General features: G+C 59.8%; 1 protein-coding gene across 1 annotated transcript; it reads right to left on the minus strand.

Moving 5' to 3' along the window:
* Positions 1-188: 188 nt before the first annotated feature.
* On the minus strand, positions 189-12,271 carry LOC149999034 (CMRF35-like molecule 8). The gene is made up of 8 exons (XM_090292000.1): positions 12,112-12,271; positions 11,302-11,494; positions 7,272-7,613; positions 6,379-6,535; positions 4,026-4,120; positions 2,106-2,143; positions 1,577-1,684; positions 189-857 (listed from the first exon to the last, which is right to left on the minus strand). Exons 2-8 carry the CDS (start codon positions 11,363-11,365, stop codon positions 723-725), a joined length of 939 nt encoding a protein of 312 aa, XP_090148126.1. The 5' UTR covers positions 11,366-11,494; positions 12,112-12,271; the 3' UTR covers positions 189-722.
* Between the last annotated feature and the right edge of the window lie 6,618 nt (positions 12,272-18,889).

Genomic DNA, 18,889 nt, shown 5'->3' on the forward strand with positions numbered 1-18,889 from the left:
AGCCGGGGGGGGGGCGGTTTGCAGCAGGTTTGAGACCCCCCGACGTGGAGAGAGGGGGCTGTGACTGTCTCTCCCCTGCCCAAGGGTGTCCCCGCCCCCTCGGATCCTTCTAGCTTCTCGGCGCTCATTTGGGACCAAAGGCAGGCGCTTCCCTTAACACGGGATCACAGACGTGCAGCAGCCACAGTTTACATAGCTTCTCTCTTACCATATCTTAAACTTTATTGATATCTCTTATATTAAAAATCAGTCTGTATAAGGGTCCGGGGGAACCGAGGACACTGCCCCCTGCTGGTCCTGAAGCCGCGGGCAGGCCTCTCCTCCGGCCACTGCCTGCCTGGGCTGTGGAGGAGGGGTCCCAGTCTCCGTGCCCTGGGGGTCTCCTGGCTCTCTGCCAGCTCCCCCCACCCCACAGCGAGCGGACACTCCACGGGGCTTTACGGAGGTAATGGTACGTGCGCCGCGCCTTCCCCTGGACTCCCACGGGACTGCGCGTCCACCCCCCCCCCCCACGGCCGCAGTGAGGCCGGGAGAAGGAAAGCGTGACAGCAGCCAGCAGGACGGGGGTGTGTCCCGCAGGCCCCCAGTGCAGACGGACAGCCCACAGGAGCCCAGCTGCTTGCTGGTCACCACAGAGGGGGGCGGGCTGAGGGGGCTGCGGGGGTAGGGGAGGGCTCCCCGTGGCCCAGAGACCTCCAGCTGTCGAGGCCGGAGATGCAGGCTTATGTCTTCTTAATCACGCTGTACTCTGCCTCCAGCTGGGGGGCCCTCTCGCGGGGGGCCTCGTCGTCCTTCGCATCCTGGCTCTGGTAGTCGAACACCACCGTAGTGTAGTGAAGGTCCTCCCTGGGGGCCTGCTGCGGAGAGAGTCCCAGTCTCAGCAGGAGGCGGGGGGACCACGGGCCCAGCCCAGGACGGGAGCGGGACACCCGAGGGGCCACGGGAGGCTTCGCCGCGGGGCCCCAGCCTTCCCCGCTGTCCTGCCCTCTTCCTCCTGAAAGCACTGGGCCCCGAGACCCTGTACAGCCACCTGCGCGCCCCTCCCGGCCAAGCCCAAAGCCCCAGGCTCCAGGGCTGGGGGCCCTGGCGCGCTCTGCACTGCGCGTCCCCAGGTTAGAGCAGCGGGGCAGGCGCGGCCCCGGGACCACGTGTCTGCTGCTTAATCTCCCCAACTTCGCCTCCAAGCGGTCCTCGGCCTCCGCGGGGCCTCTCCCACTAAGCGGGACCCGGGGGTCACTTTGCAGCGGCCCTGCCGAGGGCTCCACCTGCAGCGGGTCACTGATCAAAGCCTGGAAAGCAGGCCTGATACCAGAGAGGCGACGGGGCCAACGCAGTGAGAAGTCACAGGCGTCACCACTGGGTCCTTGTGCAGAGCCGGCGCTTCAGAAAAGCTGTACTTGCATCAGGGCGGTCGTCACCGGTCACCCAAGCAGCCCCTCCGCCCCCAGCCCCATGCCCAGCAGCCATGACGGCAAGCACTGACCACATCGGTGCCTGTCCCGTTTCCTGCGCGGCTCCCGCTCAGAGCCCCACCCCCAAATGTGTCACCTCTGGCACAGCCCAGGCGCACACTCACCACGGTGCTGTATTCCACCTCCGCCTGGCTCGGGGGCAGGGGCTCATCCAGAGGGGACCACGAGCGCAGCTCCAGGTTGGCATAGCAGGGCTCGCTCTGCTGCACAGCCTGGGGCGGCAGGGGGCGGGGCTGAGCGACTGTCCAGGAGCCCGTCCGCGGTGCATCCCAGAGAGGCCTCTGTCCTCTTCTCTGCGTGCGTCTCTGTGCTCCGGGGGCCCCAGGCCCGACTTCCTGCCCTGCCTCCGGCCCCGCTGCCCTCCCCGGGCAGTGTGTGACCTCCCCCCAGGTCTGTGGCCCAGCCAGAAGGAGGAACCTTCCCTCATTCTGTCCTCCCGGGGCTGGCAGGCTGCCCAGAGCTCAAGTCACGCCGCGGTGACCAGATCTCCCAGGCATGGCTCTTCCTGCTCCGGGTGGGCACCCCGCTCCTCCATCGTGACCCACCCAGACCTCCACCAGCCAATGGGACGCCTGACCCAGCACCCCTGCGCTCTGCCCAGCCACCCGCCCTCCTCCTGGCGGCCTTTCTTACCTCCTTGGGGTTCTGGGGTGGCTCTGGAGTCTTGCCAGCTAGAGAGACAGGGGAGAGTGAGGAGGTTTGTCCCGGAACGAGGCAGGGACAGGGGTCCCTGTGACCCGTCTGGATAAAGGCCTTTCCCTCGGGACTTCAGATCTGCAGGACAGCTGGGACTCAAGGGGGTGTGGAGTGGCTGCACTGGGGAACGAGGGGCTGGCTGAGCGAACGGGTGACAAGGAGAGGGGACCACGGGAAGACAGCCCAGCCGTGGTCAGCAGACAGGAGCTGAGACGCGTGACGCCGGGGAGGGATAGCCCTGATATCTGAGCAGAAAGCCCACCTTTCATCACAAGGAAAATATTACAATACGTTAAGTGCAAAAAAATAGGCTTAAAAGAGGAATAATGGGGTGAAGCAATGTTTTAAGAAATATGTTCATAAAGAGGCGTCAAACAAAAAAGACTGGAAGGACGTTCCTCAAATGCGGCTGGTTTTCTCTGGGCAGAGGGGGTTTTAGCTTTTAATGATTGTGGGAAATCTATCTCCTCCTTTGTGCTTTTACTTACGGTACTTTGGAATTTTCTACAACATTCGCATATCGTTTTTGTAAAAAGAGGAAGTTCTCTGGGTGAAAGGGCACTGCAGGGAGCGCCGAGACCCGCAGATTTGGGGCGGCCCAGGCCGGGGAATCCCCGCATTGCAGGCCACGTCCACATGTGGGCTGGGCTTTGAGAGGAAGGGACAGGAGAAGGACATGGGAGCAGCCGGTCGGGAGAGGAGCTGGCTGACCCCCATCACTCCGCTCCTAAAGGCCTGAGCCACGCTGGGGGGCGGGGAGGCGTGCGCCCCTGGGCGGGGTGGAGGGGGCAGAACGGAAGGCAGTGGCCCCCCGAACGCGGCCACCAGCATGTACCAGCTCCCAACAGCCCTGCAGCTGTGGGGGAGGGCCGCCCTCCCCGCTCACCCCTGGCTCGCTGCGGCCCTTCAGGGGCAGGACAGAGATTTCCTGGGGGACCCTCTGCTCTTGAAATCAAGAACCTCTTAAGCCGAGGAGGCAATGTTGGCTCCCACTTTATCTCAGGTGGGAACGGGCCCCCCACCGGCGACGAGGAGGCCACACCACCCACTCTTACTCAGCTCCCTCGCCCAGTGTTTATCGGGCACCCACTTCCTGAGCACGAGATGCTCTTTCTTTTAACCTGAGCTTAGAGGAGAGCGGCTGGGTGCCCAGGCGGCCGGCAAAATTCAGTAAGAGCGGCACATTAATGCGGCAAACACACTGCGCGCCCCCTCGAGCCGTGGCCCCGGGCCTGAAGGGCCTGCTCGGGCCGGTGGGAGGAGGCGCGGAAGCAGGCGGAGCCGGTTTGGCATGAAAAAGGCCGTGACGGTGCGGGTACAGAGGGGCACCCAGGAGGGCCCCCAGGCTCCTTCTTGGGGGCAGGAAAGGTCCCAGAGGAAAGGGAGTCTAAGGACAGTCCCTAGGGCCTCCTGGAGGGAGGCAGGGACAGAGGGCAGGTGCTCAGAGTGAGCACAGAGGCAGGACTGGGGCCTTGGCAGCTGACAAGAAGTTGGAACCGCCTGCCTTTCAGGGTGACGGACAGGTGGGAGGGGTGGGCAGGGCCAGACTGTGAAGGGTGAGACTGTCCTGCAGGGGCCTAGACATCTGAGGACGTGGGAAGTCACAGACGTGTCTTAAACAGAAGAGGAACATGGCTTCATGGGGCAACATCCCGCCCCCCCACCCCCCTCTGCCCCCCCCACAAGGCCCCACCGTGGGAAAGGCCTCCTAGGGGCCCGCCTCCTGCAGCCCGTGTGCACCACGCCAGGGTCACCTGCTCTGGGTCGGCCCTCCAGGGTCACCAGGATACGCAGTCTGAGGACATGTGTCCAGTGCCCACCCTGGGGCGGAGGGCAGAGGGACAGGGGCCAACTCACCTTTGATCCGCCTCCGCATCATCCTCCAGGCCAGCAGGGAGGCCCCCACCAGGAGGAGCAACAGAAGCGCTAACAAGGAGAGGAGCACATGGAGCCTGCAGGGGACAGGACGGGGCGGGTGAGGCGGGGCCCTGCCCTGCAGGGGACAGAACGGGGCAGGGGGGCAGGGCCCTGCCGTCCCCCCTTGGCTTCAGTAGACATGTAAGGTCACACACAAAAACAAACCAGCAGCACACCTTCCTGCCCACCCCTCACCCACCCAGCCCCGAGCATCGCGCACACAGTGTTTAAGAACCGTCTGGAGGCCTCTGTTCCGACGCAGGAAAAACTAGGAGTGCACGCTGTTTTCTCCTGCTTTCGCGCGCACGAGGCACAGGACAGACACTAGCTTTTCCCTTAGCAGGGCCTCTCGCGCCCCGACCGGTGTGGCTCCGCGGGCCGGGCGTGGTCCCGCCAAGCGAAGGGTCGCAGGCTCCGTCCCCGGTCAGGGCCCGTGCCTGGGTGGTGGGTGCGGTCCCCGGCCGTGGCGTGCATGAGAGGCAGCCGATCCACGTCTCTCCCGCACATCCCTGTCTCTCCCCCCTTTGTCCTTCCCTGCCCCTCTCTCTAAAAATAAATAAATAAAATCTCTTAAAAAACAACAATGCTCCTTGGACCCCGAGAGGGTGGGAAAGAACAGACAGAAGACAGCACATCTGGAGCTCGTCCGTGTGGGTCCCTATAAGCCGCCGCTCCTGTTTTCCACGGCACGGCGCTCCCTCGCCTGGATGGACGGGCCACCACGTACCCAACTCGTCCCTCCCGATGGGCATGTCCCCGTCTTCTGCGATTACCCGCACTGCTGAGAAAACCCACTGGTAGCCCCGCCCATTACACACGTGGGCGAGCAGCAGCACACGCACTGACACGGGTTAAGACCCGGCCCCTCCCTGGCTCGGGCTCCTTCTTTCATCCTTGGGTGGCCCTCATCACATTCTAGTTTTTCCTAAAGAGGCGCCTCCCCTCTCCCCAAATTGCCCCTCGACACCTAGCTCTGCCCCCCGTGCGGGTCTGCAGAGCCCACTGCTGGGGGTGCTGTGTCTGGGCCCCGCGTCTCACCGGGCCTGACGCTAAGATTGTCACTGGAGGCTCGCAGAAGCACCTGCAGCGAAGGATCTGACAGGTCTCTGCCCCGGCTCCTGGGCGGGAGGCCCTCAAGCCTCGGGACTTCCCCTGTGATCCACGTGCCCTTGTGTCACCCTGAGGTTACACTCAGAGGTGAGATGACTCGGGGTGGGGGCAGGTCACCAGGAGGGACGACCATGGGATCAGAGATTTGGGGGAGGTGGAGGGGGCTGGGAACTGAGTTCACGCACACGGTCAGTGATTCAACCACTCGGGCTCTGTAATGAGACCCAGACGAAAACTGGACACCCGAGCTTGAAGGAGCCTCCTGGTTGTCAGATACCTCAGTGTCCCAGGGGGTGATGCACCCCACCCCACGGGGAGGACATGGAAGCGCTGCTTCCAGAACCTTCCGTGTCCTTCACTTGGCTGGTCCTGACCTTTATCCTTTACGGTAAAGCTGCTACCGTTAGCATAGCGCTTTCTTGTGCATATCAACGGTCCCACCAACTATCAAAGCCTAGGGGGTTGTGGGTCCCCAGAGTGCAGCCAGCTGGTCAGAAGGACGACGGCCTAGGGACCCCCACAGTGCTCTGACGTCGGAAGCAGACAGTCATGTGGGACTGAGCCCTTGACCTGTGGGGTCCGTGCTCACTTCAGGGTTAGCGCTGGAGCTGCATCATGGGACACCAGGTCTGTGAACCCCAGAGATGGGCTAGGACAGCGTGCATTCTTCCAGAAAGTCTGTAAACGTTGTCACAGTCTCCCGGCTTGGTAACCCCCAGCAGGCCAAGAAGCTCAAGCTCAGGAGGAAGAAGCTGACTAAGACTTTGGGAGCCCAGAGGCTGGGTTAGGGCCCAGCCTGCCTCTAGTGGCTGCACGACCCGGCACATCGCGGCCCCTCCCCGGGCCTCGGTTTCCTCATCTGTGAAGTGGGAGCAGTAAGGTGGAGGGTTAGGGTGCGGAGCACGTGGGTCACTCACCAAGGTGTTTAGCCCACCTGGTGGCCTGATATCTGCTCTCGTTAAACATCACTTTCCTCCCACTCCCCCCACCCCCCGCCAGCTTCTCCCTGAGACGCCTCCCTCACATCCCAGGGCAGGTCCAATGTGGACTCAACGGCCCAAGCTGGGGGTCCAGATCGCGGCTTCCGGCCTGGGCCCGGCGCGAAGGGACGCGGAGGCTCCCACTGGCCCGGAAGGAGGTGGCAGCCTGTGCTCCTTCGGGACACGGGACTAGGGTGCCTTACCCGCGGCCCTCCTGGGAGTCGTCCAGGCTCTGTGGTCTGGGGGTGACCTTCTCTGTGGTCGGAGCTGTGGGCACAGGTGGGATTTTGGTTGTGATTGCTGAGGTCTTGGCTAGAGTGGGACTTGCAGGTGACGGTGACGGTGATGGTGACAGTGATGCTGGTGCAGAAACACAAGTCAGACCCTGGGATCCCTCTTCTGCCGCTCCCACCATGGCCAACACCTTTCTGGTTGGATTTCACACAAAATGCTCACTCAGGAGGGCCAGAGTCTCCCCAGCACCGCCCTGAGCGTTTCCTAACGGGACTTGGGTGCCGCCCCCAGGAGTCCTGATTCCACCCTGCCCAAGGGGGCCAAGACCCTCCAGAGAGGCCCTGCGCCACCTCCGCACCTGTCTCCTCCCCTCCGGCCACTGCCCCGTGCTGCCCGCCAGCGGTGTCCGCTGAGCTGCAAATCTGACGCGTTGTTGGGGTTCCCACAGCGCTCAGCCCCTCCAGCTCCCTGCCTCCCCCACGCAGCTCCCGGCTTCTGCGGGGCCGGCCCACAGCGTCTCCTCTCTCTCTCCTTTGCACACTCGGCTCTCTCGGCCTCCCCTGCGCCGGCAAGCACTTCTGGTCCCTCAAGACTGAGAGCGGGCGCCAGCTCCTCCAGAAAGCCCCCCAGTCTCTCATGTCTCTCCCTCCCTCCCTACATACACACACACACACACACACACTCACACACACACACACACTCACACACACACACACACTCACACACACACACATGCACACTCATAGTTTGCTCCCGGTCTCTGATCCAATCCCTGCCTAGCTAGTCCCACCTGAGACTCTTCAGGCAGCTGGAGCAGGGACGGGGGAGGGTGTGGGGATGGGGAAAGGTGCGTGCGGCTCACCTGGGGACACAGTCACCACGACCTGGAAGGTGGGGTCCAAAAGTTGTTCGTGCCATGGTACATCGATCCCACACACGTATGTGCCTCCATCTCCCTTTGTGAGGTTCTCCAAGGTCACTGTGAAGGTGAGGCTTGCTGGGTCATCCCTGATGGACACGCGGCCGCTCCTCACTTCTCTCTCTGGCTCCGTGGTCTCCACAATCTTGTTCTTGTTCAGCAAACATGGGCGTCTGCACCAGTATTTCTTATACTCTGTGTCCTCCTCCTCGTACCGACACCGCACGCTCAGGGACCCCCCCACGGTGCCCGTCACGCGGCTGGGGCCGCTCAGGGACAAACAACCTGGAAGACACAACCCAGTGTCAGCTCCTCACCAGATGGCCAGGGCCGGGGGCGCCCTGGGGGTCACCCCACAGGTCTCCCCATTTCACACCCACCAGATCACATCTTGAGTCACCTTCCTCCCTGTCACCCCAATATTTGGATCACAGAAGTCCCTTCCTCCAGACCCCAACCTCCTTTCTGGCTGCCCTGCCCCCTCCTCACTGACCGGAGGTCTCCCACTTCTAACCCTTCGGGACCCCCTGAGAACCCGCCCCAGCACACTGCTGTCCCCGGAAGCCCGCAAGTAATATCTCAGCGTGAGCCCCTCCCCACCCCCCGCAGCGCTGTGTCCATGGTGCCATGACCACAGGATCCTGCCAGTCCGTCTCCAGGGGGCCCATCGGGACCCGCCCTCCTGGCCTGGGCGAGCAGGTGCCCTGCAGAGAAGGCCACCCCACACCCCGCCGGGGGCCTGACATTTACCGAGAAGATGCTAATGACTGCGAGGGTGAGTGGAAAGGGCACCAGCTCCGGGACACACCCGCTGTGTGTTCCGGGGCAAGTTACCGACCCTCTCTGAGCTTCCGGTGCCGCGTCTGTAACGCGGTGGTCACCGGTAGGCCTCGCCCTGCGTTTGGGCCAGTGAGTGAGCTGACGGGTGTGACGCGCCTGGTAAGTAGGACTGGGTTGGACTGTCTGGAACTGCGGGCACCAGCTGTTTTTGACTAAGCACTGGGTCTCCGTCCAATGAAACGTTAATCCTGCTGTTTAGCCGAACGAAGAAACGAACAGAGGAAACCACCACAGGCACAGGGAGAACGAAGGGGATCAAGACGGCACTTGGCAGAAACTGTCTACAGATAAGCGTGTAAATCTGGATGAGTGTGATTTCCTAGAAAAACCCAAACCCTAGAACTGACACGGACCCAGCGCTTAGTAAAAACTGCCGGCCTCCCTCATCATCCCAGACGGCGCTCCTGGCCCCGGGACCTGAGTTGGTTCCCACCGCTGTCCTCAATTGTCCCCTCCCTGTCAGCTTTCTCTGCCTGCATCCTGGCTGCCCTACCAGACCTCGGCCACCTGTCCCCACCACCCATAGCACCTGTCCTGTCCTGTCCGTCTGTCAGGCTCTAGTGTCTGACTTCCCTTTGTATTCATTCCTTTTGTTTTTTAAATCCTCACCCCAGGATATGCTTTTAGTGCAGAGACAGAGAGAGAGAGAGAGAGAGAGAGACATCGATATGACAGAGAAATATTGATCGGTTGCCTTCCATATGCGCCCCCGACGGGGAATCGAAACTGCAACAGTTTTGGTGTAGAGAACGGGGCTCTGGCCACAGAGCCACCTGGCGAGGGCGCTCTCTGTGCTTGTTCTTATGTGTCTCCTCTCTCTCTCTCTCTCTCTCTCTCTCTCTCTCTGTCTCTCCCCCTCCCGCCTTCTCTCTCTCCCTCCTTTTCTTTATCCCCCACCCCACCCCGTCATTTGCTTTTCTCCACCTTCCATCCGAAATCTTGGGTGAAAAAACGTCACCTTTTCTCCCCAAGGCTTCTGCCCCTGTGAAGATGTCACGATAACCAAGAGACAGGGAGGTGTCAGAAAACCCACAGTCTGTCCCCTGTGTACCTGGCACTGTGACACTCACACACCACCCTCCCAACGTGGCTGCTCTTTGCTTGGACCCTCCAACACTTACCACCGACCCCTCCCTGCTACCCAGACACACAGGAGCCTAGAGAGCATCCGGGGGCCAGGGTCCCCCCCTTTTCCAGAACTCTTCCCCCAGAAGGTTCCTCTGTCACCCTAATGTTTACTTTAGGGTCACAAAGTCTCTTCCTACTAAACCCCAGGGAAGGGAGCGAACCCTCCGACTCGGGCAGTCAGGAGAGGAGCACGTGCTGATGCCCACCCAGCGGGAAGGGAGGAGAGTGCAACGCAGGAATCAGTGACTCGCGGGACAGGAAAGCAGCGGAATTGGGGTGTGCATTGAAAAACGGGTTTTTGTTTTGGGAGAGACCAATAAGAAAATGGACGTTCTAGTGGGCAGTCTCATCCAGGAGAAAAGGAAAAGACACACACGCACACAAACAACGGGAGGGAAAATTAACCAGGGTAACTTGCAAGTCTCTATAAATTAGTCTGTAAACTTGGATGAAACTGATGATTTGCTAGGAAAATATAAATTATCAGTATTGGCCCCAAATACATGTTTTAATGTAGGTCAGTAGTGATGAGTGTATACATATCTCAAAACATCATGTGTAGCCCTGGCCGGTGTGGCTCAGTGGATTGAGCATCAGCCTGCAAACCAAAGGGTCACAGGTTCAATTCCCAGTCAGGGCACAGGCCTGGGCTGCGGGCCAGGCCCCCAGTTGGGGGCACGTGAGAGGCAACCACACACTGATGTTTCTCTCCCTCTCTTACTCCCTCCCTTCCCCTCTCTCTATAAATAAACAAATAAAATGCTCTTTAAAAATATGTATATGACGTAAATATACACAATTTTAGTTGTTAAACGTACCTCAGTAAAGCTGGGGAGGGGAAAGAATATTTTCCCTTCAAAAAACGAAGGAGCAAAACCCAGACAAGTTAGTTCTCTCGAACTTTCAAGCAACAAAGCATTCCCGTTGCCTCTAAGCTTTGGCAGAGAATATGGAAATGGGAAGCCCTCCCCAGTCTGTTCGTGAAGTCAGCGTGATGTACTGGGACTGGAATCTGGCCGATTCCCTGAACATCATCCCCCATCTGACTAGGTCAAAGGAGAGAAGTCCCCCCACTCCCCTGCAGGTGGTGCAAAATCTGTTGCTGATTTTAAAAGGCTTCATAAAGAGACACAAGCGGACACTTCCCTCAGACTTCATGGGAAACGCGGACACCTGCCCTGCTCAGGGACAGGGCAGGGGTGGCCACGCCGCCTCGGCCCTGGGCATCATCCTGGCCGCCCAGCTGGTGGTCAGCGAGAGGGAGTGCGGAGGGAAGCAGGTGTCAGGAGGGAAGGGAGCTCCCCAGCCAGCGGATCCCATGAGAACAGCCGGGAGGGTCAGTGGACAGAGGGCGGCACGAAATGACTGTTTCCAAGTTAACACACAAAAAGCCACAGCTTCCGACAGCCAGCCATTCAGCCCACGGGACCAGCTAAAACGGGCCAAACCACCAGAAAGACTGCAGATATTCTAGGGGTAACCCGGACCGTAGGACCTGTCTGCGGTCCTTCTCCCCGGACAAAGCCTGCGCCCGCCCCCCCAAACACACAGCCTGCCCTCTGTCCCCACTCCCCACTGGTCCCCAAGCTCTGTCCTCTCAAGGGGCCCTGCCGGCACACCTCCATGTCCCCAAGACAGCGGCCTGCTCCCATCCAGCCGCCAGCTTCCTCCACGCCCTGGGACGTGTGAACCAGGAGGGCGCCTCCCATCAAAACAGCCCCTCTATGTGCTCAGGGCGGCCTCACAGCCTCCTGAAAAGCTCTTCCTCCCGTGCCCACCCCCACCGGGCTTTCTCTAAGATCAGGGGATGCCACAGCAGTCAGACCCCCACCTCTTTTGCTCCCAGGGGTGCTATCCTTCCGTCTGTCCATCTTACCTGGTGGACAGAGCGTGCCCCATCCTGGCTGTACGGAGGGAGCCCAGGACGGAGTCCAGACCCGGGCTGCTTCACGGAACACCTCCCCCCAGCAGCCCTCCAGCCTCCCCCACCCCCGCCGACCCTCACCTGGGACCCAGAGAAGCAGCAGAGCGGCCGCAGGCAGCCACCAGGCCAGGTCCTGCTGGGTCATCCCTGCAGCAGAGGTCCCCAGGGCTTCAGTGCGCCCCGGGGGAGGGTCAAGTCTCCAAGGCTCTCACTTCTGCTTCCCTTTGTGCCGGCTGCTTCCTAGTTCAGCTTCGTTTTGGTTTTGTTCCTAGAGCTGGTCAGAAAATGGAGAAAGCCGGGGGGACTGGCTGAGACACTCCGGAAGCGACATCTCTCCTCTCTCACACCCTCCAAAACCAGAGCCCCAAGTTCCCTTCCAGTTGGGCCCAGTTACGCCCCCACCCTGTTTCCTGGTGGTTGGTGGCCAAGGCGGTACCTTGAGGGGAGAAGCCCTGGGCAGCACCCACAGGAAGGCCACCCTGGGGGCTCCCTTTCCATGAGGCTCCAGCTCAAAGCCTGGACCCCCAAATTGGCACAAGGACCTCAGAGTCCCTGAAAATGCTCCCTAGTCTTGTAAATGTGTCTTCAACTTGACCCAATGGTCCTCGGGCTGTGGCCTTTCTCCCTGTGCGGCCCCCACTGGACCCAGCTCGGGGCAGCACGAGACGGGGGACTCGGCAAGCCCTTCCGGCCACAAGGCCACCTCCCCCAGGGGCGTACAAGAGGACCGAGGAGACTTGCTGGCTCTCCTTCTGGAAGGTTCCATGGGCCCTTGGGCAGGAATCAGGAGGAGTTCTATAGCAATGCAGTCGTAGACTAAGTAACACTTGTGAAGACGTAGACCTTGAACTGGACAGGAGAAGGAAGAAGGTGTCACGCTGGGCCACTTACTTGTCACACGCTGGCAAAGTGTCCCCGGAAACGTGCGTTTTGCAATTCAACCACCGAAAAGCAGGGCTGCAGTTGTGAAGGTCAGGGTCAAGGAGGGGGACGCGCTGGGCTGAGAGGCAGGAGGCAGGGCTCTCCTGTGGCTCATTCCCGGCCTCGCACGTGACCTCGACCCACACAGCTGATCTGCGGGAATAAAGGGCACAATAATTATGACACAATCAAACGTGAGGTAATCGTACCCCGAGACCCCACCCCCACCCCGCTGGGAATGCACCTTTAGTGAAAAGCAACAGGAAAGCAGGATTCAATCCTGAGAAGTAAGCTTTCCACGGAGGCCCTGGGATCGATTCTGCTTGGGAACAGAGACGTGCGTTTGAACCAGGGTGGAGAGAGGAGGCCCAGAGGAAGGGACCCCCGCCACGCCCGTCCTGTGCGCCCCGCCTGTCCACAAACCCTGAAGGAGAAACAAAGTGACATCAAGTTACTACAGGACGTCAGGAAATTAGGGAAGGGGAAGGGGGTGGGGCTAAGAGGGGGTAAAGGCAGGGGAGCGGAGGTGGTTAATGGTGATGGAAGGAGACCCGACTTGGGGTGGAGAACACACAGTACCGTGGACGGATGCTTTGCTATAGAATTGTGCACCCAAAATGTTTATCATTTTATTAACTGATGTCACCCCAACACATTCCATTAAAATATTAAGGAAATGGCGCTTTCCTGCTGTTCCCTACTAACCATTGGCAGCCGCAGGAAGGCCCACCCTCGGGTGCAGCCTTTGTGCCCTTCTCAGGGGGTCCTGCAGCCACAAGGGCCCTGGCTGGGCTGGGAGCCTCTTCCCAGAGTGGACGCTGGGGCCCGGGGGAGGGTGTCGCTGGTGCCAGCGGGGACTCTCCAGGCAGACCCGCAGCAGCTCTGAGTCCTGCAAACCATGGGGGCCCCAGAGAAGATTTGGGGATGCTTGAGTGTGGGGCTTCTCAGTAGCACAAGTCAGGGCTGCCCTCTCTCCAGAGCAATCGGAGGCTCCCCATTCTCTCTGCCTCTTCCTTCCCCCGAGTGAGGGGCTCGAGGGCGGCCTGAAGGCCAAGGGGCTGCCCCGGCCCCAGCAGTGGCCCCGGGATGAGGCTGCAGTGAGAAGAGCTGTCACCTGCCCGCCAGGTCCTTCCACCACCGTTGGGTGGACACGCTCAGGGACTACGGGCCGACTGGACGAGAGGCAGTTGGGGGGAGGGGGCAGCAGGGACAGGACAGAGGAACCCCGGGTGAGGCCACCGTCCGCAGCCTGGCCCTGCCCCCGGCCCCATCGGGCCTGCCTGCCTGCCCGCTGGCTCCGGGGACTGCCCACACCCCGCCGCCCACTTCCTGGAAAGCTGCCCTGCCCGGCCCGGCCTCCGAAGCAGCTTGAGGAGCCCCTGTCCCCGTGCACCCCACAGCCTGTGACACACTCTCCCGCTGGGCCGGGTGCACTGCGGCCCCACGGAGAGGGAGAGGAAGCTGCGGTTCAGCAGCCGGGTCCCGGCCGGGGGCCCGAGAGCCCCGCCACCCGCAGAGCGGCCACTGCCTGCCGGCCCTGCCCAGCTGGGCGGGGGACCCGGGATTGGGACCTGCTCTGGTGGGGCCCTGCAGAGCACAGCAGGCACCCGTGGGCGGCTCAGCAGGGGAGCACCCCACCACCCGTCAGGGACCTCTCCCTGGCTCTACCTGCAGAAACAGTCTTGGGCTCTTCAGTGGCCTAGTCACAGCACGGGGCGCCCACAGCTGGAGAGGACGCCCCGCCTCCGCAGGCCCCTCTGAGCCCCCCACACACACAGCCCCGCCCCCTGCTGTGTCTGTCCCAGCATTTGATCCTCTCGGCGGGGCTGCCACCGCCTGCCCTCCTTTCCAGGGTCAGACTGTAAGACTTCACAACAGCGGGGCGCCCACAGGGCCCCCCCAGCCCCCAGCCCACGTGCCCACTGCACTCCCAGGCGAAGGGAGCCGGAACCCTGACCCCGCCCCGCCCCCAGCGAGAAGGAAGGGGCAGAACTGAAAGTGGGAACAGTGGTGAGGGCTGCAACCCACCCCCAGCAGAGGACTTGCCCTTCCTGGCTTCACCCAAGTTCCCGCTCAGTTCAAACGGGCTCCCGCAGAGGCCAGAGGTGCACGTACCTGCAGCGGGAAGTTGTGGGTGTCACCCCCCCACCCAACTCCCCAGGAACATCTGAGGGGCCACATCTGCTAGCACTGGCCCCAGGTGTCACCTGCCTCACGGGTGATGCCCTGGGAGTCCTCCAGGGAGCCGGACAGGGCGGAAGGTGAGGGAGGGCAGCCACCCTGAGGGAGCCCCTCACGACTGTGATGGGGGCAGAGCGGGCTGTCCGGTCCTGGATCCTGGCCCTGAGCTGCTTGTGCGTCCCCGTCCGGTCAGGGGCACCTTCTGTGAAACGCGAACACTGCTCCGCACCCACGCACAGGGCGCTCAGCATGAGGACACAGACGGGGACGTACTTCTGCCCTGAAGCTGTGGGTACCAGTTACCGACCTGCCACCATGGGCCTGTGTCACAGCTCGGAGCCATGAGATCACTCACCCGCCACTCACGTTTGATGTGTGTGGCCTACTAACCCGGCACCCCTGTCCACGTACCATGGCTCCGAAGGGGGTCTGCACGGGGCGGGGAGTGACCCTGAGGGGTGGTGGAGGACGCCCAAACTGCTGGCCGGAGCAGGAGGACAAAGGGGATATTGGGCAATGGGACCCTGAGAACCAGACCGACAGGCTTCCCAGGGATCCCCACTTCCCCTGCCGGCTCCTCTGCTTCCTCCTCCCTCCCCACCGAGGGGACAGCCAAGGGCGGGCAAGGCCAGAGGAACGGACACCCCGCGTGGGCTCTGGCTGCTCTGCTGACCCGGGGTGGGGTGAGCCAGCAGGCGGGCGGCTCTAAAACCTCTCGTGTCTGGCCTTGGGAGCCACATTTGCCCCTGACCTTGATTAAGGTTTCTGACATTCTGGGGAGGGCTCCAGCTCCCAAGGCCACGGCCAGGTCACAGCTTCCTCCTGTGACACCCCTCCCCCTGCCCCCCCTTCACCTCACTGCTCATCTGTCCCAGCGCCACGGTGGCCTTCCCACAGACGCCTCCAGAAGCTGCTAGGATGTGTGCTTCCCAGGGCTGCCTCGGGTGGGGCACTAACTGCGCTGTGGCAGGTGTGGGCCTTAGCTCTGGGGGCTGGGTCTCTGTCCCGGTCCAAGGCAGCAGCGGAGCGTCCACACGCTGCCCGCCCGTGAAGGCGCAGCCCAGCAGGACGCGCGGCTGGCCCGGGTCTGCCGCGTCCCCTCCCTTCCCGCTGCTCCCCACTCCTCTCTGACGTGCAGAGGCACCGGGCCCACTCCCACGCTCTGAGTCCCTCGGTGATCACTCAAGGCAGAGATGCAGGAAGAGGAGCAAGGACCATCCCCACACGGACGAGTCAAGGTTTCTGACGGCGGCCCACGGGGCAGGAAAACTATAAAACTGGACTATTCTTCAGACGATTACAAGATCTGCAAAAACGTGAGCGCACGGTGTGGGCTGGTAACGGGGCCCAGGTGTAGGTCATATAAAGGGGCCTCCTCTCCTTCCCGTAAACTCTGGCACTTCCAGGAGAGATTCGCGTGTCATGAGGTTAATACCAAGTGTGAGGAAATGTTCTACAATGGGGTTCTCATAACGGTTGTAGAATTCTGTAAATTACTACACGTTGCTAAATTATACATTTAAAATGAGTAAAGTTCACAGGGCGTAAACTACGCTTGAATATTTAGAAAGCAAATGGGACGCCCATGGTGAATATGAGTCAGAAGACCCCCGTCCCGCCCTCCACACCCGCCATCTGGACCCCCCAGGCCCTTCGCCACGTGCTCCCTCCCCCACGACCCACCCTCCCCCAGACCCCTCCTGGCACGACCTCATGTTCCTACAGCAAAGACCTGATTCCCTTCCCTGCAAAGTGAGAGGAAACAGGGAGGCTGTCACCAAACCAAGAACCCAAGTATGTGGCTAAGATGGTGCAGCTGAGGGGCAGGCGTCTCCACGTCTGCTCGGGAGTGAGGGGTCAGCCTAGTGGTGTTGGTGCCGCTGGCCAGGTCACCCGGGAGGGATGGGGGACACTGGAGCTCAGGCTTCGGGGTGTCTCAGGATCCTGGTTTGCAGCCAATGAGGCCCAATGGGTGCTCAGACGCCCAGCCGGACCGTCCGCTCTGAGGTCAGCCTGGCACGCCCAGCTGACCACGGGGCTGCCCCTCCTGGCCCCGGTGGGACTGTCCTAGAAGGAGGGGTGGGGCTGAGGCTGCAGTGGGGGCGAAGGCCAGCAGCCTCGACCCGGGAAGGGAAAGGGGCCCCACACCTCCCTGCCCGCCCCTCCGGGTTATGTTCTCCACCGCCAGGCTCTGTGCTACAGGCTGCAACGTCCCAAGGCTCCTGCACACATGTGTTTGGGCCACAGGGAAAGGGACCCAAGACTGAGACCTCAGCCCTGCAGAGGCGTCCAGCTCTAGAGAATGGAAGGCTTGTTTGTTGCGGGCAGTTTCAGGGGTCAGGTGCACACAGGGCAAGGGGGTGCAGGGGTGCAGGGCTGGTGGGAGAAGCAGAGAAGCACAGTCGGGCAGCTTCTCCATCCACTGACCCCCTTCGCTTACGCAGAGGCAGCCAGGGGTCCCAAACCTGCATGCTTATTAGACTTACTCGGGGAGCTTCTTAAAAAAACGCCCATGACTTCCAGCCAAGATGGAAGCCGAGACAGACACACTGCGTCTCCTCCAACAACTGGGAAGGAACACAACTACCTCAAACTAGAGACAACCAGAATTTCCAGAAAATCGAGCTGCATGGGAGTCCAGCAAACAAAGATATAAAGAAGAAATACTCATCCAGACAGGTAGGAGGGGCGGAGCCAGGGCAGAGAGGACACAGTGTGGTGGTGGCAGCAGCGGTGGCAGTGGCAGGCCAGTGGAAAGCGCAGTCACACATTATAAAAGTCGGGAGAGATACCTGGGGAGCGTTCCCAGCACCAGACCAGACCAGACTGCGCAGCTCATGGTTCCAGCGCCGGGGGAAATCAAGCCTCATTGCTTCTGACTGTACAGGCCAGTGGGGGTTGGGGCGGAGGCAGAAACTGCAGGGCTCTCAGCTGAGTCCGCTTGTCTAAAGGGCCCCCACGGTCCTAAAGCGTCCGCAGACCCACCCACTCTGGGAACAACCGCCAGGGCAGCAGCTAGAGGGGTGCCAGTCCCATACGGAAGTGGGAGAAGTGCCTGGAAAAGGGGCGGGTGCTGGGCAAGCGGCATTGTTCCCTCTCTGACCCCTCCCCCACATACAGCACCACAACATGGTGAACCAGGTCACCCTGTACTGACAAATCCCTACGGCTCCGCCCCTTACAATGTAACAGGAGCGACAACTCTACCTGGGCGCAGAGGCAGACAAACACAGGAGCCTGTCAGGATGAGGAGACAGAGAAATGTGGCCCAAAAGAGGAAATGGATCAAGGTTCCAGTGGTATAACTAAGTGGCAAGGAGATAGACAACCTAACAGATGCAGAGTTCAAAACACTGGTGATAAAGATGCTCACAGGCTTGCCAGATGTGCTTGAGTACTGCAAATGCCTAAGAGAAGAAGTGAAGGCTATGCTAAGTGAAACAAAGGAAAATCCACACAAAACCGATGGTGAAGGGAAGAAAACCGGGGTTCAAGTCAATGAGTTGGAACATAAGGAAGAAAAAAACACTCAAACAGTACAGAATGAGGAAACAAGAATTGAAAAAAAAAAAATGAGGAGAGGCTTGGGAACCTGTGGGACAACTTAAACATGCAAACATCCAAACCATAGGGGTGCCAGAAGGAGAAGAGGAAGAGCAAGAAATTGAAAGCTTATGTGAGAAAATAATGAATGAAAACTTCCCTAATTTGGCAAAGGAAATAGACGTACAAGTCCAGGAAGCACAGAGAGTCCCAAACAAGCTAGACCCAAAGAGGACCACACCAAGACACATCATCATTAAAATGCCAAAGGTTCAAGATAAAGAGAGAATCTTAAAAGCAGCAAGAGAAAAGCAGGGAGTTACCTACAGAGGAGTTCCTACAAGACTCTCAGCTGATTTCTCAAAAGACATTTTGCAGGCAGGAAGGGACAGGCAAGAAGTATTCAAAGTAATGAAAAGCAAGGACCCACAACCAGGACTACTCTATCCAGCAAAGCTATCACTTAGGATGGAAGGGCAGATAAAGTGCTTCCCAGACAAGGTGAAGCTAAAGGAGCTCATCATCACCAAGCCATTATTATATGAAATGTCAAAGGGACTTATTTAAGAAAAAGAAGATCAAAATGATGAACATTAAAATGACAACAAGGAAACCAAGCACATCGTGCCCTGCGCTGGGCCTGTTTGAACACCATGCAGCTTCGCGTCCTCCGGGTCCGGGAAATGTGCTTACATTTTATTCTTAGATCATTTTTTTCTTTCTGCATTTTGAAAATTTCCTTTTTTTTTTTTTCCCCTCTTTCTGAAATCGGCATTTGTTGGGTAGTAAACCTCTTGGGTCAACAGTTTGGGTTTTGTTTTTGTTTTTGTTTTTTTTCTTTAAATCCTCTATATCCTTGTTCCCACTTCTTCACCCCTTTGCTACCTTCTGAGAGATCTCTCCTAACTTGTTTCCTAAACTGACCGAATTTCTAAGTTTTTCTCTTGCCAGCACTGTGATGTTTCAAATCTCTTCTCTGTATTCTAAGTACATCATTTGTATTAGAGAATTATACATTTGTGTC

Source organism: Furipterus horrens, unplaced genomic scaffold (assembly GCF_987537825.1).
Source record: "Furipterus horrens unplaced genomic scaffold, mFurHor1.1.pri manual_scaffold_11, whole genome shotgun sequence".
Taxonomy (NCBI): domain Eukaryota; kingdom Metazoa; phylum Chordata; class Mammalia; order Chiroptera; family Furipteridae; genus Furipterus; species Furipterus horrens.